Genomic DNA, 23,833 nt, shown 5'->3' with positions numbered 1-23,833 from the left:
TGAGTGAGAGTCCAATAAACTTTTTACTGAATAAATTATTGAAGTTTTAGGTATTAGCTTTGGGAGTGAATGTGCACTAGCTATTCAGAGGCATAACTATCTTCTGCTTCTCATCAGCATTCTGCCTAGGTGAGGTGTTACTCTGCATATATGCAGAAGTGATAACTAAAGTATGAGGTTCCACAGCTTATAAAGATATGTTTTTGATCAAGTGTGCAGCTTGCCACACTGGTATTATAGAAAACACATTATGATTGAGCAACAAATCTAAACAATTCCATTTTTCATTTCACATCTCTATACTATCATTGACCTCATGAATCCTTCATGGTGCCTCAGAGTTTGGTGATAGAATTGAGCATATCAGGGAAGGAAGCTTTCCTGGGAAGGATGTCTATAATCAGCTGATGAAATGAATACAACTGGCTATGCATGGTGTAACTCCTACCATCTACACCCCACAGAAAACCCTGAGTAAGGGAAAACAAACCCACCACAGCATGTTTACCATTTATTCATGATTGCACAGTTCTTAATATTCTGGAATCAAAAATAGTGATATGAATAGCAAGAGTTAAGGTGAGGCCCTGAGATACAGGAAATTTTATATAAACCTCTCTTGTAATGATTGTGACCAAATTACTTAATGTTCCTCTTTTCTTTCTAAGAGGAGATTAGCTAAGGAGTCATTTTCCAAACCTTACTTCAAGCAATTAACTCTAATACTTACCCAAATGTTTTAGATTCTCATGACATCTAAACTTTTTCTTGTTCTCTTTTCATTGAGAATTCCTTGCATTACTCTTAGGATGAGTCTCTTGTTTCTTTTCAGCCATTATTTACCATCTCCTCTCCTCTCCTCCCTTCCCGTCTCCTCCCCTTCCCAACTCCATCACATGGCTGCTCCACAGGAGAAACCAGCTCAAACAGATTTGTTGAATTATACTTTTTATCTACTTCATGGGATCAATTTTGTTCTTTTTATTAAGCCTCTATTGCTACAGAACTTCCTCCATTTTTAATGTATGAGCTGTCAAAGGACTCTAATTTTTTCAACTTTTTAGTTTGAAATTACCCTAATTCTCTATTTTGTAAATTTGCAGGGATTGGCAGCTCCGTGTTTTATCCTTCCACCCACTCTCTCTCTTCCCCTCATGCCTGAGAGAATGCCGCTGGTGGCCACACTTTGGACACTGTGGCTAAAACCAGTCACAAGCTGGGTGACTTCCGGCTCTTTCATAACTTCTCACATCTTAGTTTCTTATCTACCAAGTGCAAATGATAATAATAATACTTCATGGAGCTGATTAAGTGAGATGATACATATGAAGTTCTTGGCACATTGTATGTGTTAAGGAAATGTTAAACTATTGTTATGATTGTCACCATCTCTTTTCTCAGAAGTTCTTTTGTATTTGAAACATGATCTGTGCTTTGCAGGTCATATTCACTTGGTAATAAATGTATTATGTTGTGTTGATTTCAGTATTCCAACCCATTCTGATGGTTCTTTACTTAACATTTTTCTCTTCTAACTACCACCCTATTTTTCTCCTTTCAATATTACATGGCTTGAAGGAGTATTCTCTACTGCCAGCTTTGAGTTCAGAATTTTAGAGGCCTTCAGATCTAAAAAGACTGCGGTACCCCTGCTCCCAATATCCGCCCATACATAAATCAAAATAAACTTATCTTTTGAAACAACGTTTGAAAATAACACAAAATTCTGTAATAACTACCTCTAGGTTACAGATGGCAAAATATGAGCTTTAAATGATGAAATTGAAGTAAATTTTAAATTCTAGGTTTATAAATCTCTGAATCAATTCACCGAACTTGAACTTTTAGCTTTTTTAGAGGGGCCACTGTTAAGCTGTTATTAGTTTCCATATTAAATAATTCAGCCTTATAAGCCAGTTGCCATTTCCTTGTGAGACAGACATTTAAACACACATACTAGTATATGCATACTATATGCATATACATATAGTTACATATATATATTCATGGTATTTTTCAAAGTATCAGTACATAAAGTCTGGAGAGAGAAGATAAAGACAGCTGTCGCATCTGCCATCTGCTAGCAGATTTATGTATAGGTTTCTCAACATCTATGAGTCGCCTCTCCTGGTCTGTGAAAATTGGGTCATAATAATATTTTTTCCTTAGGGTTGCTATAAAGATTACGGAAGATCACGCAGTCGACACCATTTGAGAAGTTATTACTCACTACATAAACTCAGTGAATTAAATTTAAATATGGCGTAATTTCTTTGTCTCAATAAACCATTTAGATGTGAAATCACGGTCAGTACTGAATAATTGTTACCTACCTATCCCCTGCTGTTCAGCAACCGGTTCCTGGCTGCTTAGTGAGCACACTGTCTCTTTCCCACCAACATGTGAGCACCAAGAAGAAAGTCTTTTTTCATGATAAGGGGAAGGGCAAGGGACAGATGCAAGAAGTGATAACGATTTAGTAGACTTGTTGGGAGGTTTAAATGTAATTATTTGTAAAGTGCTCACCACACTGATAAATGTGGAAATGCTTATTATTAGAAAATGCTAAATAAATGGGACTGTGTTAATTGTTACGTATAAAATCTTTGGAAGCAGGGTGCATTCCAATTTTTGGCCAACATCAAACAGGTTCAAGATTTGCAGTAAAAATGAGGGTAAGAGTCAGACCAAGGTGAAGACAGACAGAATTAACATGGATGCAGGTATAGTATAACATGAGGAATGGCATTAGTCCACATAATTTTCATGGATGGTGATTCTGGACAGCGAAGCTTCTGTTTTTTAAAAAAAATACTATCCTTTCTTGTCGCCTGCTATGGAGAATGGGTGATGTAAATTAGAAGGCCTTTATTTTTCTGAGTGTCATGGGGTTTGGGATACAGTGAGAGGGTAGTTCCTGAGGCAGAGTTGAAATTTTCAGCATTCTAAAGGGGAAAAGTATTTGATGATCCTGAGAAAACTGGGGAAGGAAAAGATTCAACAGGTGGGGCAGCATGTGGTGAAAGAGAAGAGGAAGAGAAATGCTGGTAGTGATTTGGAAAAGAAAATGTCTCTGATGGGTGCCTTTGAAGGTTTTGGAGGAATATACAATTTAAATCTCTTTCTCCATCTTCCCTACAAAATCTTCAGTAAAATCTGCACCACTCATGAATGCTTTGGTGTAGATGCCTTCTTTAGAAGAACTATAAAACAGACGTACCTCTAGTACCTCTAACATGAGGTAGTAAAGAGCTGGTGCATTTGAGAACATCTGAGTCATGCTCTGCTTTTCCCTGTCGTCTCACTGTGACATCCATTGTTCTCAGAGGCTTCTTTTATGAAGAACAGGCTTTCTCATTTGTAGCTTTTTTATACCCAGATTTGAAGTCACCTTCAAGTTAGGCTCTCAATGCCAGGACTCCCAATTCTACCTTAAATTTCCCTAAAACATGCATACTACTTTGATGTGAGGGCTTAGATGTATAGTTCAAGGGAGAGGAGGCAAAATCAGAGTGATGGTGGTAATGATAGTAGCAATAATCGCTACTGGCTGAAGAGAGATGCATAGAATAATGGTATAATGAAAAAAGATTCATTTTTAATTGGATCAAGATTCTGTCATTATTTGCAGTGTGACCTCAATCAACTTATGTAACTTCTCTAAAACTTAGGTGTTCTCATCCATAAACCCTCTCCTCATGGAGTTGAGAAAGACTCACAAAGAAAGGGAACAGTGATGGAAAAGCAACAGGTTGAAAGAATCCAGTGGAAATCAGCACTGTCTATTAAAGTTAATGATAATTTTTTTTCTTGATTTTAATGAACTAGCAGTCCTCTGGCTAAATATTTTGTAGAACGTGGTTAGTTCTACAATATACCAAAAGAAAGATGCACTTTGATAAACGTTTGTTTATCCTCTTTCGTAAGAAAGTGTAATAGTCAAAGATGTCTTCAGATATTCTCATTTTTCATTATAATTGTGAATAATCTGGTAAAGTTTATATAAGATTCAGATATTCATAGTAGTAAGTAGTATTGACTGCCTGTGTATGAAACTCAATTTTTAAAAATTATCATTATTAAGCTACCAAGAGGATAAACAATTTGCCAGTTTCTTTAGGCACAACCTTTTTGATTCTGGTAAACTGAACATTTCCAAAACCAATTATATGCATCACAAAATGGCAATAGGAATATGCTCAATTTGCAAATGTACTCTTATCTTTAGATTTCTATTATTCAGTTAGCACATTAACTTAAAGTATAGTTCAACTGCTAAAGGGAGGGCTACTGAGCCATTTATTAGACACAGAACGTGAAATCACTCATCTTCCCAGTGAGCTTCAAATTTCTAGTGCATCTAGAATTAGGAAATGACAACCAGTTTGAAAAGGAAATAATCACAATCTCTTTGCCAATATTTTTGTCTTAATAGAACTGAAGATTATGAATAACATTTTTCCTTTAGCTGTTGCTGGGCAAAATTTTTACCTTCTATAAATCTTGCTTACATAACAAACATAGTGGTGCTTGAGAAGTACAATGGATAATAATGGCTGTTTTGTAGAAATGTCTTCATTGAAGAAAATGGTAACTCCAGCATTCAGCATTTTTGGAATAACTAAGGGGGTTACAAGGGAAGTTACTTTCAAGTTTCTCGATTCATGATACTTGTTTAGCTGTGGGAATATCTTTAAAGTTTCTGTTCCTATTAAGGGGGATAATCAAAGGCTAAATATAACTAGGGATCCCCTGAGCAACCAGTATACAATCATTTGGTAAATAAAAGAGAAATTAAAAGGTTTATACGATAAAGCATTTTTTTCCAAGTAGAACTTAAAAATTAACAGGAACCAGATGATAATTAATAGAATCCATTACTAAGGGTGGATGGACTGATCCAGTACTTTTACAAGCATATTTATTCATCTTCAAAGCCAAGGGAAAATGCTTTTGAAACTAGGTCAAAGAGAGAAGTGGTTTTTCTTAGACTATTGTATGATCTAATATTGCTTGATTTCTATACTGTAGAGTAACAGATCACAATAAAGATACTATGCAATTTGTTTACATTTCAAAGAAGCACATAAAATATTTTCATTCTGCAGAGTTGAGAATTTATGTGATTCCTTTACAGTTGTTTCTATGGCTTTTTAAAGACGTTAATGACAATAGGTTTTCTGATTTTTTCAGATCTTACCTGAAAGAATTTTTGATGTATTAGAATTAGAATCATTGCAAACGCTATCAGTCTTCTTTTTTAATCAGGTAAGCAAAACCTTTGCTATAACATTTTTTTAATTTATTTTTTAAAAATATTTGGCTGCATTGGGTCTTTGTTGTGGTGTGTGGGCTTCTCATTGTGGTGGCTTCTCCTGCTGCGGAGCACGGGCTCTAGGCACGTGGGCTTCAGTTGTGGCTCATGGGCTCTAGAGCGCAGGCTCAGTAGTTGTGGAGCACAGGCTTAGTTGCTCTGTGGCATGTGGGATCTTCCCAGACCAGGGCTCGAACCCGTGTTCCCTGCAATGGCAGGTGGATTCTTAACCACTGCACCACCAGGGAAGCCCTCTGCTATAACATTTTTTTAAATTAATTTTATGATTTTGGTTTGTCATATATGAACTTGGATATTCTTATGAGTTAAATGTTGTTATATTGATATATAACCATTTCAAGGGTTAAGCTGTAATTGGCTATTTGACATAATTGAACAACTGTGAATTTAGATTTGTTAGTTTTCGTATTTTGGAACAAATAGATTTTTTTCGTATCTTTAATATTTTTGTAGACCTTAAGTTTTGTGCCCATAAATATATTTTTAGAAATCCCAGTATATTTCCTTGTATCCTCCCTATGTTTCACAATTGATTGCTTATTACCTAGCATGTGTTTGTTATTGCTGACAACTGATTATAAAGTGTGACTATATTTTTAACTTTTCATCAAATTTGAAATAATTAGTCATTTTTTGCATAATTAATCATGAGAGTTTGTTCCTAATGAAAGGTATTAAAGAGTTAACCTCTTATAGATTCAATGTATGTCCCTATCAAAATCCCAGATAGCTTTTTTGGAGAAATTGACAAACTGATCCCAAAATTCACATGGAAATGTCAGAGGATCAGACTAGCCAAAACAGTCTTGAAAAAGAACAAAGTTGGAAGACTCACACTTCCCCATTTCAAAACCTACTACAAACTATAGTAATCAGGACAATGTGGTGCTGGCACAAGAATAAACATATAGATCAATGGAATCGAATTAAGAATCTAGAAATAAACCTTAGTATTTTTGGTCAGTTGACTTCTGACAAAGGGCCAAGTCAATTCAATAGAAGAAAGAATAGTTTTTTCAACAGAAGGTGTTGGGATAACTAAATATTCATATGCGTAAGAATGGATTTAGATTTCTACCTAATAGTATACACAAAAATGAACTCAAGGTATATTATAGACTTAATGTAAGAGTTAAAACTAAAAAGCTCTTAGAAGAAAACAGTATTAACTCTCTGTGACCTTGGGTGAGGTGATGATTTCTTAGGAATTACATCAAAAGCATAATTAATAAAAGCAAAGATTGGTAAGTTGTACTTCATGAAAATTAAAGACTTTTGTGCTTCAAAGGACACCATGAAGAAAGTGAAAAGACAACCCACAGAATGAGAGAAAATATTTGCAAGTCATATAGCTGATTCTTGAATCTAGAATATATAAAGAATGCTTACTACTCAATGAGACAAACAACCTAATTTTAAAAATGGACAAAGGATTGGAACAGGCAGTTCTCCAAAGCTATAGGAATGTTGAATAAGCATATGAAAAGATGCTCAAAATTATTAGTTTTTAGGAAAATGCAAATCAGAACCACAATGAGATACCAATTTATGCCCACTGAATGACTATGATAAAAAAGAGAGAAAATAACAATTATTAGTGAAGATGTGAGAAATTGGAACTCTCATACATTGCTGGTGGGATTATAAAAGTTACAACTACTCTGGAAAACTATTTAGCAGTTCCTCAAAATGTTAGGCATGGAGTTACCATATGACTCAACAATTCCACTCCTAGATACCTAACCAACAGAAGTGAAAACATGTTCACACAGAAATGTGTATACAGATGTTTAAAGCAGCATTATTTATTAGTAGCCAAAAAAGTGGAAACATCCCAAATACCTACCAACTGGTAAATGGAAAAACAAAATGTGGCATAGCGATACTATAGAATATTATTCTATAATAAAAAGGAATGAATTACTGCTACATGCTGTAACATCAATGAACCTCAGAAACAGTATGCTAAGTAAAAGAATCAGTCACAAAATATCACATGTGGTATGATTCTGTTTATATGAAATGCTCAGAATAAGCTAATCTACAGAGGCAGAAAGTAGATTAGTTTTTGCCTGTGGATGGGAGAAGGGGTAAGGGAGGGGATGGGAGTAACTGCTAAGGGGCATTAAGTTTCTTTATGGAGTGATGAAACTGTTCCAAAATAAGATCATGGTGATCTTGTACAACTCTGTAAATATACTAAAATCCATTGAATTGTATACTTTAAATAAATAAACTTTATGGTATGTAAATTATATATCAATAAAATTGTTTAAAAATTGAGGTAACTTCCAAAATGCAATAAACAAAGTATCATATGAATATTTTTAATGATTGTTATTTATAACAATTTTAACAGCTGTGCTGTGCTTCACATTTTCTCTAGAAATAGTCTGAATACATCCAGTTTCTTTTACTCCCATCTTTTTTTTTTACTTCAAGGACCATTTTATTTTATTGTTTTATTTTTATGTTTTGGAATTTTATTTTTTATACAGCAGATTCTTATTATCTATATTATACATATTAGTGTATATATGTCAATCCCAATCTCTCAGTTCATCCCACCCCACCCCCGCAATCCCCCCTTGATATCCATATGTTTGTTCTCTACATCTGTGTCTCTATTTCTGCCTTGCAAACCAGTTCATCTGTACCATTTTTATAGATTCCACATATATGTGTTAACATATGATATTTGTTTTTCTCTGACTTTCTTCACTCTGTATGACAGTCTCTAGGTCCATCCATATTTCTACAAATGACCCAATTTCCTTCCTTTTTATGGCTGAGTAATATTCCATTGTATATATGTGCCACATCTTCTTTATCCAATTGTCTGTCGATGGGCATTTAAATTGCACCATGACCTGGCTATTGTAAATAGTGCTGCAATGAACATTGGAGTGCATGTGTCTTTTTGAATTATGGTTTTCTCTGGGTATATGCCCAGTAGTGGGATTGCTGGGTCATATGGTAATTCTATTTCTGGTTTTTTAAGGAAACTCCATACTGTTCTCCATAGTGGCTGTATCAATTTACATTCCCACCAAGATAGCTTTTTTGGAGAAATTGACAAACTGATCCCAAAATTCACATGGAAATGTCAGAGGATCAGACTAGCCAAAACAGTCTTGAAAAAGAACAAAGTTGGAAGACTCACACTTCCCCATTTCAAAACCTACTACAAACTATAGTAATCAGGACAATGTGGTGCTGGCACAAGAATAAACATATAGATCAATGGAATCGAATTAAGAATCTAGAAATAAACCTTAGTATTTTTGGTCAGTTGACTTCTGACAAAGGGCCAAGTCAATTCAATAGAAGAAAGAATAGTTTTTTCAACAGAAGGTGTTGGGATAACTAAATATTCATATGCGTAAGAATGGATTTAGATTTCTACCTAATAGTATACACAAAAATGAACTCAAGGTATATTATAGACTTAATGTAAGAGTTAAAACTAAAAAGCTCTTAGAAGAAAACAGTATTAACTCTCTGTGACCTTGGGTGAGGTGATGATTTCTTAGGAATTACATCAAAAGCATAATTAATAAAAGCAAAGATTGGTAAGTTGTACTTCATGAAAATTAAAGACTTTTGTGCTTCAAAGGACACCATGAAGAAAGTGAAAAGACAACCCACAGAATGAGAGAAAATATTTGCAAGTCATATAGCTGATTCTTGAATCTAGAATATATAAAGAATGCTTACTACTCAATGAGACAAACAACCTAATTTTAAAAATGGACAAAGGATTGGAACAGGCAGTTCTCCAAAGCTATAGGAATGTTGAATAAGCATATGAAAAGATGCTCAAAATTATTAGTTTTTAGGAAAATGCAAATCAGAACCACAATGAGATACCAATTTATGCCCACTGAATGACTATGATAAAAAAGAGAGAAAATAACAATTATTAGTGAAGATGTGAGAAATTGGAACTCTCATACATTGCTGGTGGGATTATAAAAGTTACAACTACTCTGGAAAACTATTTAGCAGTTCCTCAAAATGTTAGGCATGGAGTTACCATATGACTCAACAATTCCACTCCTAGATACCTAACCAACAGAAGTGAAAACATGTTCACACAGAAATGTGTATACAGATGTTTAAAGCAGCATTATTTATTAGTAGCCAAAAAAGTGGAAACATCCCAAATACCTACCAACTGGTAAATGGAAAAACAAAATGTGGCATAGCGATACTATAGAATATTATTCTATAATAAAAAGGAATGAATTACTGCTACATGCTGTAACATCAATGAACCTCAGAAACAGTATGCTAAGTAAAAGAATCAGTCACAAAATATCACATGTGGTATGATTCTGTTTATATGAAATGCTCAGAATAAGCTAATCTACAGAGGCAGAAAGTAGATTAGTTTTTGCCTGTGGATGGGAGAAGGGGTAAGGGAGGGGATGGGAGTAACTGCTAAGGGGCATTAAGTTTCTTTATGGAGTGATGAAACTGTTCCAAAATAAGATCATGGTGATCTTGTACAACTCTGTAAATATACTAAAATCCATTGAATTGTATACTTTAAATAAATAAACTTTATGGTATGTAAATTATATATCAATAAAATTGTTTAAAAATTGAGGTAACTTCCAAAATGCAATAAACAAAGTATCATATGAATATTTTTAATGATTGTTATTTATAACAATTTTAACAGCTGTGCTGTGCTTCACATTTTCTCTAGAAATAGTCTGAATACATCCAGTTTCTTTTACTCCCATCTTTTTTTTTTACTTCAAGGACCATTTTATTTTATTGTTTTATTTTTATGTTTTGGAATTTTATTTTTTATACAGCAGATTCTTATTATCTATATTATACATATTAGTGTATATATGTCAATCCCAATCTCTCAGTTCATCCCACCCCACCCCCGCAATCCCCCCTTGATATCCATATGTTTGTTCTCTACATCTGTGTCTCTATTTCTGCCTTGCAAACCAGTTCATCTGTACCATTTTTATAGATTCCACATATATGTGTTAACATATGATATTTGTTTTTCTCTGACTTTCTTCACTCTGTATGACAGTCTCTAGGTCCATCCATATTTCTACAAATGACCCAATTTCCTTCCTTTTTATGGCTGAGTAATATTCCATTGTATATATGTGCCACATCTTCTTTATCCAATTGTCTGTCGATGGGCATTTAAATTGCACCATGACCTGGCTATTGTAAATAGTGCTGCAATGAACATTGGAGTGCATGTGTCTTTTTGAATTATGGTTTTCTCCGGATATATGCCCAGGAGTGGGATTGCTGGATCATATGGTAGCTCTGTTTTTACAGCACTTGTTGGTTGTAGATTTTCGGATGATGCCCATTCTGACCAGTGTGAGGTGATATCTCATTGTAGTTTTGATTTGCATTTCTCTAATAATTAGTGATGTTGAGCAGCCCCTCATGTGCCTCTTGGCACATCTTCTGTATGTCTTCTTTGGAGAAATGTCTAATTAGGTTTTCTGCCCATTTTTTGATTGGGTTGTTTGTTTTTTTAATATTGAGCTGCATGAGCTGTTTATATATTTTGGAGATTAATCCTTTGTCCGTTGATTCGTTTGCAAATATTTTCTCCCATTCTGAGGGATGTCTTTTCCTATTGTTGATAGTTTCCTTCGCTGTGCAAAAGCTTTTAAGGTTCATTAGGTCCCATTTGTTTATTTTTGTTTTTATTTCCATTACTTTGGGAGGTGGGTCAAAAAAGATCTCGCTGTGATTTATGTCAAAGAGTGTTCTTCCTATGTTTTCCTCTAAGAGTTTTATAGTGTCTGGTCTTACATTTAGGTCTTCAACCCATTTTGAGTTTATTTTTGTGTATAGTGTTAGGGAGTGTTCTAATTTCATTCTTGTACATGTAGCTGTCCAGTTTTCCCAGCACCACTTATTGAAGAGACTGTCTTTTCTCCATTGTATGTCCTTGCCTCCTTTGTCCTAAATTAGTTGACCATAGGTATGTGGATTTACCTCTGGGCTTTCTATCCTATTCCACTGATCCATATTTCTGTTTTTGTGCCCGTACCATGTTGTCTTGATTACAGTAGCTTTATAGTATAGTCTGAAGTCAGGGCGTCTGATTCCTCCAGCTCCATCATTTTCCCTCAAGATTGCTTTGGCTATTTGGAATCTTTTGTGTCTCCATACAAATTTTAAGATTTTTGGTTCTAGTTCTGTGAAAAATGTCATTGGTAGTTTGATAGGGATTGTGTTGAATCTGTAGATTCTTTTGGGTAGTATAGTCATTTTCACAATATTGATTCTTCCAATCCAAGAACATGGTATATCACTCCATCTGTTTGTGTCACCTTTGATTTCTTTCATCAGTGTCTTATTGTTTTCTGAGTTCAGGTCTTTTACCTCCTTAGGTCGGTTTATTCCTAGGTATTTTATTCCTTTTTTGCAGTGGTGAATGGGATTGTTTCCTTAATTTCTCTTTCTGATCTTTCGTTGTTAGTGTATAAGAATGCAAGAGATTTCTGTGCATTAATTTTGTATCCTGCAACTTTACTAAATTCATTGATTAGCTCTAGTAGTTTTCTGATGGCATCTTTAGGATTCTCTATGTGTAGTATCATATCATCTGCAAACAATGACAGTTTTACTTCTTTTCCGATTTGGTTTCCTCTTATTTCTTTTTCTTGTCTGATTGCCATGGCTAGGCCACCAAAACTATGTTGAATAATAGTGGTGAGAGTGGGCAACCTTGCCTTGTTCCTGATCTTAGAGGAAATGCCTTTAGTTTTTCACCACTGAGAATGATGTTTGCTGTGGGTTTGTCATATATGGCCTTTATTATGTTAAGGTAGGTTCCATCTATGCCCACTTTCTGGAGAGTTTTTATCATAAATGGGTGTTGAATTTTGTCAAATGTTTTTTCTGCATCTATTGAGATAATCATATGGTTTTTATTCTTCAATTCGTTAATATGGTGTATCACATTGATTGATTTGCATATATTGAAGAATCCTTGCATCCCTGGGATAAATCCCACTTGATCATGGTGTATGATCTTTTTAATGTGTTGTTGGATTCTGTTTGCTAGTATTTTGTTGAGGATTTTTGCACCTATATTAATCAATGATACTGGTCTGTAATTTTCTTTTTTTGTAGTATCTTTGTCTGGTTTTGGTATTAGGGTGATGGTGGCCCCATCAAATGAGTTTGGGAGTGTTCCTTCCTCTGCAATTTTTTGGAAGAGTTTGAGAAGGCTGGGTGTTAGCTCTTCTCTAAATGTTTGTTAGTATTCACCTGTGAAGCCATCTGGTCCTGGACTTTTGTTTGTTGGAAGATTTTTAATCACAGTTTCAATTTCATTACTTGTGATTGGTCTGTTCATATTTTCTATTTCTTCCTGGTTCAGTCTTGGAAGGTTATACCTTTCTAAGAATTTGTCCATTTCTTCCAGGTTGTCCATTTTATTGGCATAGAGTTGCTCGTAGTAAGTATTCTCTTGTGATGCTTTGTACTTCTGTGGTGTCTGTTGTAACTTCTCCTTTTTACTTCTAATTTTATTGAGTTGAGTCCTCTCCCTCTTTTTCTTGATGAATCTGGCTAAAGGTTTATCAATTTTGTTTATCTTCTCAAAGAACTTGCTTTTAGTTTTATTGATCTTTGCTGTTGTTTTCTTTGTTTCTATTTCATTTATTTCTGCTTTGATCTTTATGATTTCTTTCGTTCTACTATCTTTGGGGTTTTATGTTCTTCTTTCTCCAGTTCCTTTAGGTGTAAGGTTAAATTGTTTATTTGAGATTTTTTTTGTTTCTTGAGGTAGGATTTTATTGCTATATACTTCCCTCTTAGAACTGCTTTTGCTGCATCCCATACGTTTTGGATAATTGTGTTTTCGTTGTCATTTGTCTCTAGCTATACTTTGATTTCCTCATTGATTGATTTCTTCAGTGATCTCTTGGTTATTTAGTAACGTATTGTTTAGCCTCCATGTGTTTGTGTTTTTTACGTTTTTTTCCCTGTAACTGATTTCTAATCTCATAGCATTATGGTCAGAAAAGATGCTTGATATGATTTCAGTTTTCTGAAATTTACTGAGGCTTGATTTGTGACCCAAGATGTGATCTATCCTGGAGAATGTTCTGTGTGCACTTGAGAAAAAAGTGTAATCTGCTGGTTTTGGATGGAATGTCCTATAAATATCAATAAAATCTATCTGATCTATTGTGTCATTTAATGTTTGTGTTTCCTTGTTAATTTTCTGTCTGGATGATCTGGCCATTGGTGTAAGTGAGGTGTTAAAGTTGCCCACGATTATTGTGTTACTGTTGAATATGTCTTCTATAGTTGTTAGCATTTGCCTTATGTATTGAGGTGCTCCTATGTTGGGTGCATATATATTTATAATTGTTATATCATCTTCTTGGATTGATCCCTTGATCATTAAGAAGAACGAAGTGTCCTTCCTTGTCTCTTGTAACATTCATTATTTTAACGTCTATTTTATCTGAGTATTGCTACTCCAGCTGTCTTTTGATTTCCATTTGCATGGAATATTTTTTTCCATTCCCTCACTTTCAGTTTGTATGTGTTCCTAGGTCTGAAATGGGTCTCTTGTAGACAGCATATATATGGGTCTTGTTTTTCTATCCATTCAGCGAGCCTGTGTCTTTTGGTTGGAGCATTTAATCCATTCACATTATTGATATGTATGTTCCTATGACCATTTTCTTAATTGTTTGGAATTTGTTTTTGTAGGTCCTTTTCTTCTCTTGTGTTTCCCACTTAGAGAAGTTCCTTTTGCATGTGTTGTAGATCCAGTTTTGTGGTGCTGAATTTTCTTAGCTTTTGCTTGTCTGTAAAGCTCTTGATTTCTCCATCAAATCTGAATGAGATCCTTGCTGGGTAGAGTAATCTTGGTTGTAGGTTCTTCCCTTTCATCACTTTAAATATTTCATGCCATTCCCTTCTGGCTTATAGAGTTTCTGCTGAGAAATCAACTTTTAACCTTATGGGAGTTCCTTTGTATGTTATTTATCATTTTTCCCTTATTGCTTTTAATAATTTTTCTTTGTCTTAAATTTTGTCAATTTGATTACTATGTGTCTCGTAGTGCTTCTCCTTGGATTTATCCTGCCTGGGACTCTCTGTGCTTCCTGGACTTGGGTGGCTATTTCCTTTCCCATGTTAGGGAAGTTTCCGACTATAATCTCTTCAGATATTTTCTCGGTTCCTTTCTCTCGCTCTTCTCCTTCTGGGACCCCTATAATGCAAATGTTGCGTTTAATGTTCTCCCAGAGGTCTCTTAGGCCGTCTTCATTTCTTTTCATTCTTTTTTCTTTATTCTGTTCCGTGGCAGTGAATTCCACCATTCTGTCTTCCAAGTCACTTATCCGATCTTCTGCCTCAGTTTTTCTGCTATTGATTCCTTCCAGTGTATTTTTCATTTCAGTTACTGTATTGTTTATCTCTGTTTCTTTGTTCTTTAATTCTTCTAGGTCTTTGTTCTTTAATTCTTCTAGGTCTTTGGTAAACATTTCTTGCATCTTCTTGATTTTGCCTCCATTCTTTCTCCGAGGTCCTGGATCATCTTCACTATCAGTATTCTGAATTCTTTTTCTGGAAGGTTGCCTATCTCCACTTCTTTTAGTTGTTTTTCTGGGGTTTTATCTTGTTCTGAATTCTTTTTCTGGAAGGTTGCCTATCTCCACTTCTTTTAGTAATTTTTCTGGGGTTTTATTTTGTTCCTTCATCTGGTACATAGTCCTCTGCCTTTTCATTTTGTCTATCTTTCTGTGAATGTGGTTTTCTTTCCACAGGCTGCAGAATTGTAATTCTTCTTTCTTCTGCTGTATGCCCTCTGGTGGATGAGGTTATCTAAGATGCTTGTGCAAGCTTCCTGATGGGAGGGACTCGTGGTGGGTAGAGCTGAGTGTTGCTCTGGTGGGCAGAGCTCAGTAAATCTTTAATCCACTTGTCTGCTGATGGGTGGGGCTGAGTTCCCTCCCTGTTGATTGTTTTCCCTGAGGCAACCCAGAACTGGAGGCTACAGGCTCTTTGGTGGAGCTAATGGTGGCCTCTGGGAAGGCTCATTCCAAGGAGTACTTCCCAGAACTTCTGCTGCCAGTGTCCTTGTCCCTTCGGTGAGCCACAGCCACCCCCTGCCTCTGCAGGAGACCCTCCAACACTAGCAGGTAGGTCTGTTTCGGTGTCCTATGGAGTCACTTCTCCTTCCCCCTGGGTTCTGATGTGCACACTACTTTGTGTGTGCCCTCTAAGAGTGGAGTCTCTGTTTCCCCCAGTCCTGTCGAAGTCCTGCAATCAAATCCCGCTGGCCTTCAAAGTCTGATTCTCTAGGAATTTCTCCTCCTGTTGCCAGACTCCCAGGTTGGGAAGCCTGATGGGCTCAGAACCTTCACTCCAGTAGGTGGACTTCTGTGGTATAACTGTTCTCCAGTTTGTGAGTCGCCCACCCAGCGGTTATGGGATTTGATTTTATTGTGATTGTGCCTCTCCTAGCATCTCACTGCAGCTTCTCTTTTGTCTTTGGATGTGAGGTACCTTTATTGGTGAGTTCCAGTGTCTTCCTCTCGATGATTGTTCAGCAGTTACTCGTAATTCTGGTGCTCTCACAAGAGGGAGTACCATCTCTGTTTCTATATCTGTGTTTATGTCTACCTCTTCCTGCCTCTAGCTGTATCTCTCTATATAATTCAGTCTATAAAATTAAAGCACTAGAGTAAGATATGTTTTGAAATCTCAGTAATATAGCACTGTCTTCCCATGTTTTAATAAATATCTGTTTACTTTATTTCAGTTTAGTGTGCACTAAGCTAATAAAGCTGCTTTCATATTTATGCTGAATATTAGCAGACATACTTGCCAATTATGGATCATAGCTGATACTAAATAGCCTCAGATAAATTGTTGCTTTCTCAGTCTTGACATTTCTTATTAATGTCTAAGAAAATTCTGACTATTTTAGGAAATAGGATGAAAGACATTAGAATTACCTGGGGAATGAAAGCTCATTGAGACTCTTTTAGTATTTGAAGGATAGTGACCAGTTAGTCTCCATATACTCTGACAAATATTCTTAAAGACCAGCAAGAATAATTTTGTTAATGTCTCAGGAAGAAATTCCTAAGAGCAAGGATTTTAAACATGGAAATGACTTACAAAATGTATGCTTGGCATTTTTTTCTCTATCCATAGGAAAAAAAAACTTACAGAGCCCACTGTGGACATAACAGCTAGAGGCAGAGGATGTCCTTAAATGAGGCAATCAAGCATTTTTATTTTTCCTGGTAAGTCTTTAGTTTTAGTTGGGAAAGTTCAGTATGGACCACATTATTAAATTAGTTCTGATGTGTTTCACATCAGTCATTTCATGATTAAGAACAGCTTCTAGTGAAATAAATCAGTTGAACTGACAACCTAGGCTAGCTTTGGACAAAATTATGTAGTTAATAGAGTTATTCTTTGGTATTCTCTTTCTTTTCCTTCTTTCATGAATAACATCACTTCCTGGTAGGCAGCATGGTATAGTAAGAAAGCTTGAGACCTGAAAATGAAATCCAGTTTCCCACGTGCAAGTTGTTCATCTGGTCCCAGTTGCTGAACCTGTCTGAATCTCTATTTCCTCATATTCAAGAAGAGGATTATCAGTCCTATTTTATGGAGCTGGTATGAACATTAAATGACACAGTGTCACAATGTACTAGAAGCAAAAGAAATGTTTCCTTTCCCTTCCTCTCAAAGTCTCCCCTGTCACAAATGACGCAGGGAATTTAAACCATTTTATGATGGTCTTGTCTTAATAAGTTACTCTTTTTAAGGAATATTGGAGTTTAGAAATAGCCTGTGTAGAATTTTAAATAACATCGGACGTGTGGTAGGAAGACATTTGAGGGCATAAAGAACACTCTAAGTTCTCTTAAATAATATTATGGAGGTGATCATGCACATCATTTACTTATTCTGGCCAGTTTGATCATGTTATTATACAAGTTATCAGCTAACTGGCCAAGGATGTTTGGCCTGATGGCTTTGATGTAATGAGCATTTATGTGACATTTAAAAATGATGATATATAATGAAATATCATTCAGCCTTATAAAGGGATGAAATTCTGACACTTGCTACAACATGGATGAACCTTGAAAATGTTATGCTAATGAAGTAAGTCAGATACAAAAGGACAAATATGGGATGATGCCACTTATACCTAGAACAGTCAAATTCGTAGAGACAGAGAGCAGAATAGTGGTTACAAGGGGCTGGAGAAAGGGGGAATGAGGAGTTATTGTTTAATGGGTGTAGAGTTTCAGTTTGCAGTGATGAAAAATTTCTAGAGATAGAGAGTGGTGAAGGTTACACAACAGTGTGAATGTACTTAATGCTGCTAGCTGAACTATACACTTAAAAATGGTTAAAATCTTATATTTTATATTATGTATATATGGCTCAATAACAAAGGCAAACTGCTAAATACAAAATAAATGATATAATATAAACAGTAGAAAGTACACAGATTCAAGAGCTTGTGAAGACAAGCCACAGCCTGGGAGAAAATATTTGCAAAAACATATCTGATAAAGGACTGTTATCCAGAATACACAAAGAACCCTTAAAACTCAACAATAGAAAATGAACAACTTGATTAAAAAATGGGTACCTGAACAGGTGTCTCACTAAAAAAATAAACAGAAAATAGCCTTTGAGAATCTGCTCCACATCATATGTCATTAGGGACATGCAAATTAGAACAAAAATGAAATATCACTATACACCTATTAGAATGTCCAAAATACAGAATTCAGACAACATCAAAAGCTGGATGGGAACTCTTGTCCATTGCTGGTGGGTATGAGAATTGGTACAGTCACTTTGGAAGACAGTTTGTCTACCCTTACAGAACTAAAGATATTTTTACCATATGATCCAGCAATCATGCTCCTTGGTATTTACTCAGAGGAGTTGAAACTTAAAACCACACAAAAACCTGCTCATAGATGTTTATAGCAGTTTTATTTATAATTGCCAATATTTGGAAGCAACCGAGATGTCCTTCAGTAGGTGGATGGATAAATAAACTGTGGTACATCCAGACAATGAAATATTACTCAGTGGTAAAAAGAAATAAGCTACCAAGCCATGAAAAAACATGAAGACAATCTAAATGCATATTACTAAATGAAAGAAGCCAATCTGAAAAGGCTACATACTATATGATTTTAACTATATGACATTCTAGAAAGGGCAGAATTATGGAGACAGTAAAAAGATCAGTGGTTATCAAGGGTTGAGTGGAGGGAGAGATGAACAGGTGGAGCACAGAGGATTTTTAGGGCAGTGACACTATTTTGTAGATATTGTAATGGTGACATACATTACATAATACTTGACATTATACATTTGTCAAAATCCATAGGATGTGAACCCTAATGTAAAATATGGACTTTGGATGAAATGATGTGTAGGTTGATCAATTGTAATCAATGTACTACTCTGATGGAGGATGTTGATAATGGGGGAAGCTGTGCATATGTGGAATTAGCAGGTGTATGAGAAATCATTGTATGTTCCCCTCAATTTTTCTATGAACCTAAAAGTGCTCTAAAAATAGTTTAAGTTTTAATAAAGTGCACAGAACATAATTATATAGCTTGGTGGATTTTCATAAACTGAACTCACTTTTATAATGAACACTCAAGTCAAGAAATAGAAATACCAGAAACCACCCATGTAACTTTTTATCCACTATCCACTTGCCATTAAGTAACCACTGTCATGTTTTCTAAAACTATAGATTAGATTTTCCTGTTTTTTTTTAAACTGGATAAAAATTGAATAATATAACCCATTTTGTTTGTAAGAGTCATTTCTATTGTTGTCTGTAGTTGTAGATTGTTCATTCTCATTGCTACGTACTATTTTGTTGTGTGAATATTCTGTAACTTATATATCCACCCTACTATTGATGGGTATTTGAGGAGTATCCTGTTTTGAGCAATTGTGAAGTGTGCTTCTATGAATATTGTAATGCATTGTGCATTTTATTTTTTTTTTTGGTGAACATATGGATGCATTTCTTTTGAGTTCACACCTGGGAGTAGAATTGCTCAGCCATAGGGTCTACATATATTCAGCTAGATAGATACTGTCAAGCAGTTTTCCAAAGTGGTTGTATCAGTTTACACACCATCAGCAGTGTGAGTTGTGTTTGCTCTGTGTCCTCGCTAGTCTTACCAATTTTATTTTCCTGTCTGTTCATTTTAGCTATTCTTGTAGGTGTGTAGCCATATCAACTCATAGCATCTTCCAAATAACTTCTCATTTGCCTGTATCACACATATCTAGGTCTCTCTACTTTTAGTTAGGTTGATACTCAGATTTTTTAAAAATTCCCTTTATTTTTTTACCTTACATCTAAATTCGTATTTCACATGATATATTCATAAATAAAACAGTGGATTTTTGGTCTGGGTTCCACTTTGGTTTTCTGGCAAACACTTCAAAAGACAACTGTTAGCATCAAGATTCCAGTGTCCTGGTATGAATAAATTAACAGTTGTCTTCAAAGTTAAAAATCTAGCTTAATGCTTTTGAAATATTTTGACAACCATTTTACTGATGTAAGTAATTTCGATGGCCTGTTTTTATGGAGAAGGAAAATCAAAACACTTTGAAATCTCAAATGGGTAAAATTACTGATACTGACTAGTAAAATTTAATTATTTATCTAGTGCTATACAGGATATGTAGAAAAATTGGGTCCTGTTAACTGGAAGCTAAATAGAAATGACATTAAATTGTACTTATTCAGATTAATTGAGAGACAGTCAGATAAGTATTAAGTTTGAGTTCTATAAAAAATTTAGTTTTATATATTCCAAGTATGTACTACACAATTGGTAGCTAAAGTGTTTCAGAGATCATTTAGGAATTTGCTAAATTCCTAAAAAGTGAATGAATAAGAAAAATGCATAATACATTAATTGTTTAAGGATTGATAAAAATAAGGTACTCAGTAAAATGTATATTTTCTAGTCAAACATGAACTTATGCAGTACCATGTATTTTAGTGATTTGATTAATATACAATTTCTCCTTTTTTTAGCCTTTCTCTGATGACAAGTTCAAAATGAGTAGATTATGAATTAACTAGTAAAGTGTTTTAGTAGCACTTTGATCTTTAGGGATTCCCAGGATTAAAATTACATGCATCCAAACAAAAAAATGATTATTTGCATATCAAATTATTTGTATAGGTCGATAACATGTGCATATAAGTTCTACAAATCCATCATTATGTATTGCTATAACTGCCAAACAGCATTATACTATTTGCAATGTGTTTCTAGGTACTCAATCATGTTACAAAATCCATTAACAGTTCTGTCAGTCTTGTGTCTATCCTCAGCTATCACTCAAGGGGCAAACAGTTTAAAGGTTGAAGGCACATTTTCATATGCACACTAGAATTCAGCCCCAGGGCCATACACTCTAGAATGGCTGAATCTCTCTGATTTTAAACAAGAATCATCATGAGACTTCTTATTTAGCTCTCCTTAAGGGGCATATAAGGATGCCCTTGAGGTATTTAATTAGATGGATTCATCTCTATCCTAGGGTTATTGGGGGTTTGCCAAAGGAATATAATACTTAGTTGCTACTTCAAAAGGCTTGTGTGCCGGTTGAAAAATTATAGTTTTCAAATGAGCAAGTAGAGTTCCAACGTTCCCAGCCATTTCATTCACCACAAAACTGCCAGAAGTGTTCTCCAATTGTTATTTTCATTTGGTGTTATAGTAAGGTCATTCCTGTCATTGTTTATTGTGATTTTGGGAAACTTCATTCCCATTCCTAACATGATTCTAGAAGACCCTTTCTTTATTTTGTTTATCATTTTCTGTTAAATTTCTGACTTCCATATATCATCCATTGGCTTGTATTAGACTTGGATAATGTCATTTCTCTTCCTGACACAAGGCATTCTAGAATATAATCTCCATGGTGACAGAAACTTTTGTCCATTTCATTCACTGCTACATCCCCAGTGTCTAGAATAATGCCAGACACATGGTAGGTCCCAGTAAAATTTTCTTGAATGAGTGATGAACAGCAATTTTAGCTTCAGGTAAATTGTAGCAATTAGAAAATTAGAATTGAAATTGTAATTTAAATCCAGTTTTCTAGACATCATTGCTAAAGGAATACATTTATTTTACATAAAACTTCCAGATGATCAGAGAAGGTGAACCTCATGAACTCCTCTCTTCTTTATTTACAGGAAGCTACCTAGTCTTTCTTATTTCCTTTACTGCCAAACTCTTTGAAAACACAAATTGTCTCTTCTTCCTTGCTGATGGGCCAGCCTCCTTACCTCCTCCTCCTCCCATTGTAGTCTGGCTTCTTCCCTACCATTTCCCTGGAGTTCCTCTCACTAATGTCACCAAAGATACAGTGGTCTCTTCCTAGTCTCTTTGCCATTTGACTCTCCTAGAGGATTGGTCCTCGTAGCCTACTCCTTTTTGTGAAACTCTTTCCTTGCCCTCTGTTTCTCCCTTTCTCTTGGTTCTCCTCATAAATTATTGCTTATTCTTAGGCTCCCTTTCTGATTTTTTTCTGCTTACTCTTACAGGGAGAATTGGTCTTCCTCAACCCCACTTCTCTTCTACTATGTGTCTTTCCTTCTGTGATCCCATTTACTTTTTGACTACAACCCTTCTCTCCATACTGCTGACTTTCTTGTCTATATCACCAGCTCTGACCTCACTCTTGAGGCACGTACCTTTATGCCCAAAAGCTTTTAAAATCTATCTGTGTGTCCCTTAGATTGAACATATTTGAGTTCAACCTATTCAAAATTTAAGTCAATGCCAATTCTTACAATTTGGATCATCTCTTGTCTCCCTATTTCAGGTGATAGCATCACCATCTTCTCAGATACTCAGGCAAAAAGAGTAATGTTTATTCTTGACTTCTTTCTTCCCTACATCCAGCCAGCCATTGAATCCTATAAATTCTAAAATAAAGTTTATTTTCACTCTTCACTGTAGTTACATTCTATAAAGTCACTTTGACACTGAATTAGCAAATACTGAACCATTGCTCATAGAAGAAATACATGATTAGGTACCTGTGAGCCTCTCTGATCACAATATTTTTGTTAACTGATTAATGCATAACTTTGTTTCATGTGTTTTTGTTTAAAGACACCTTAATTAAGATACATGGTTGATTCATTGACATTGAACTCACGGTCAACAAATAGCACTATAATTCATGCCTGATTGAAGTTATCTAACATACATATTTTCTCCATAAGGCACCTCACAACCTTCTTACTCGTAGGAACACTAAATAGCACTATGCTTGGGGGCCATTTAAATGGTGAAATCACCAAAAAAAAAAAAAGAAAAAAAAGAAAAGAAAAAAAGCACCAAGATGTGAAAAATGTGGCACTAAATGGACCATAAAAATGACACTTGTTTTCAGTATAAAAACTGCAACAGGAAAGCAGAGCATCACCTTGTTTGACCTCAGCTGGGAATACGCACAGTGGGCCACTCAAATTTTCACACCTCTCTGCATGTCTGTGAATGAAAAAAGGACACGAGTATTGATTTAGGGGTTACAAAAATTTTTAGTGAGTAGGTGTATTTGCAAATGCAGACCTTGTGAGTACTTAGGATCAATTGTACCTCTGAATCCCACTTTTTCATCTCCATTGTTTACTTCAGATGCTCATCATTTCTTTCCTGGGTTATTATAATATTCACGAAACTATTATCATTGACTCAGGTCTCCCTTAATTCCTCCTTCTACTGTTTTTGAGAACTCATTATTGATCTTGTCACATTACAGTGTAAAATTTTTCAGTGTTAACCCCACTGATGAAGGAATATATTTAAATATATCATCACAGCATATAGATTAGCCCCAACCCACTTTTCCAGTCCCATCTTTAATACACACACACTACTTTCTTTTTGAACATAAGAATTGAGTACTAAACAAAAACTATATTGTTATTTTATATCTCTAGACATTTTAATACTTTTCACACTCTCAGTAGTAACCTCATCCCTCTTCATTGCTGGATAAAGATGTCATCTCCTTTGAGTAGACATTTGAATCTTTGTCAGGTAGCTAGCTGTCCTCTCACCTTGCTTCCATAGATTATTTTGATATACCTGCACTCTAGTTTGCTTAAGTCTCCCACATACTGTGCCCTCCTCCTTAAAGGTAAGAGCCATAACTGATTCATATAATTGCTCTTTCTACACTCATATCTAATAAGTTTTATGATTTGGCTTCCAAAATATCTGATAGTACCAGGCTTAGCATCTGATCCTTGTTGGCCTAACAATAGATATGTTGAGTAAACTGATGAATGAATAAATAAATAATTGAACTTTGGGGGCTTCCCTGGTGGCGCAGTAGTTGAGAATCTGCCTGCCAATGCAGGCGACACGGGTTCGAGCCCTGGTCTGGGAAGATCCCACATGCCGC

At 35.2% G+C, this 23,833-nt stretch overlaps 1 protein-coding gene across 7 annotated transcripts in view; it reads left to right on the top strand.

Annotated features, from left to right (window-relative positions):
* DIO2 (iodothyronine deiodinase 2) overlaps positions 1 to 23,833 on the top strand; it is a 122,202-nt gene that overhangs the window by 36,849 nt on the left and 61,520 nt on the right. For 3 of the 7 annotated variants that reach the window (XM_055088658.1, XM_028496244.2, XM_024117201.3), the window contains 2 exons: positions 5,194 to 5,268; positions 16,529 to 16,620. The exons of 1 other annotated variant lie outside the window; for it this stretch is intronic. In XM_055088658.1, coding sequence (XP_054944633.1) covers positions 16,590 to 16,620 — 31 coding nt within the window. In that variant the 5' untranslated portion in view covers positions 5,194 to 5,268; positions 16,529 to 16,589. Of the gene's footprint in view, positions 1 to 5,193; positions 5,269 to 16,528; positions 16,621 to 23,833 lie in introns of those variants that run through there. 3 more of the 7 variants (XM_007118520.4, XM_055088660.1, XM_055088659.1) reach the window with 2 other exon arrangements.

Source organism: Physeter macrocephalus, chromosome 11, assembly GCF_002837175.3.
Source record: "Physeter macrocephalus isolate SW-GA chromosome 11, ASM283717v5, whole genome shotgun sequence".
NCBI classification, from domain to species: domain Eukaryota; kingdom Metazoa; phylum Chordata; class Mammalia; order Artiodactyla; family Physeteridae; genus Physeter; species Physeter macrocephalus.
This window is presented reverse-complemented; position numbering and strand designations above follow the sequence as displayed.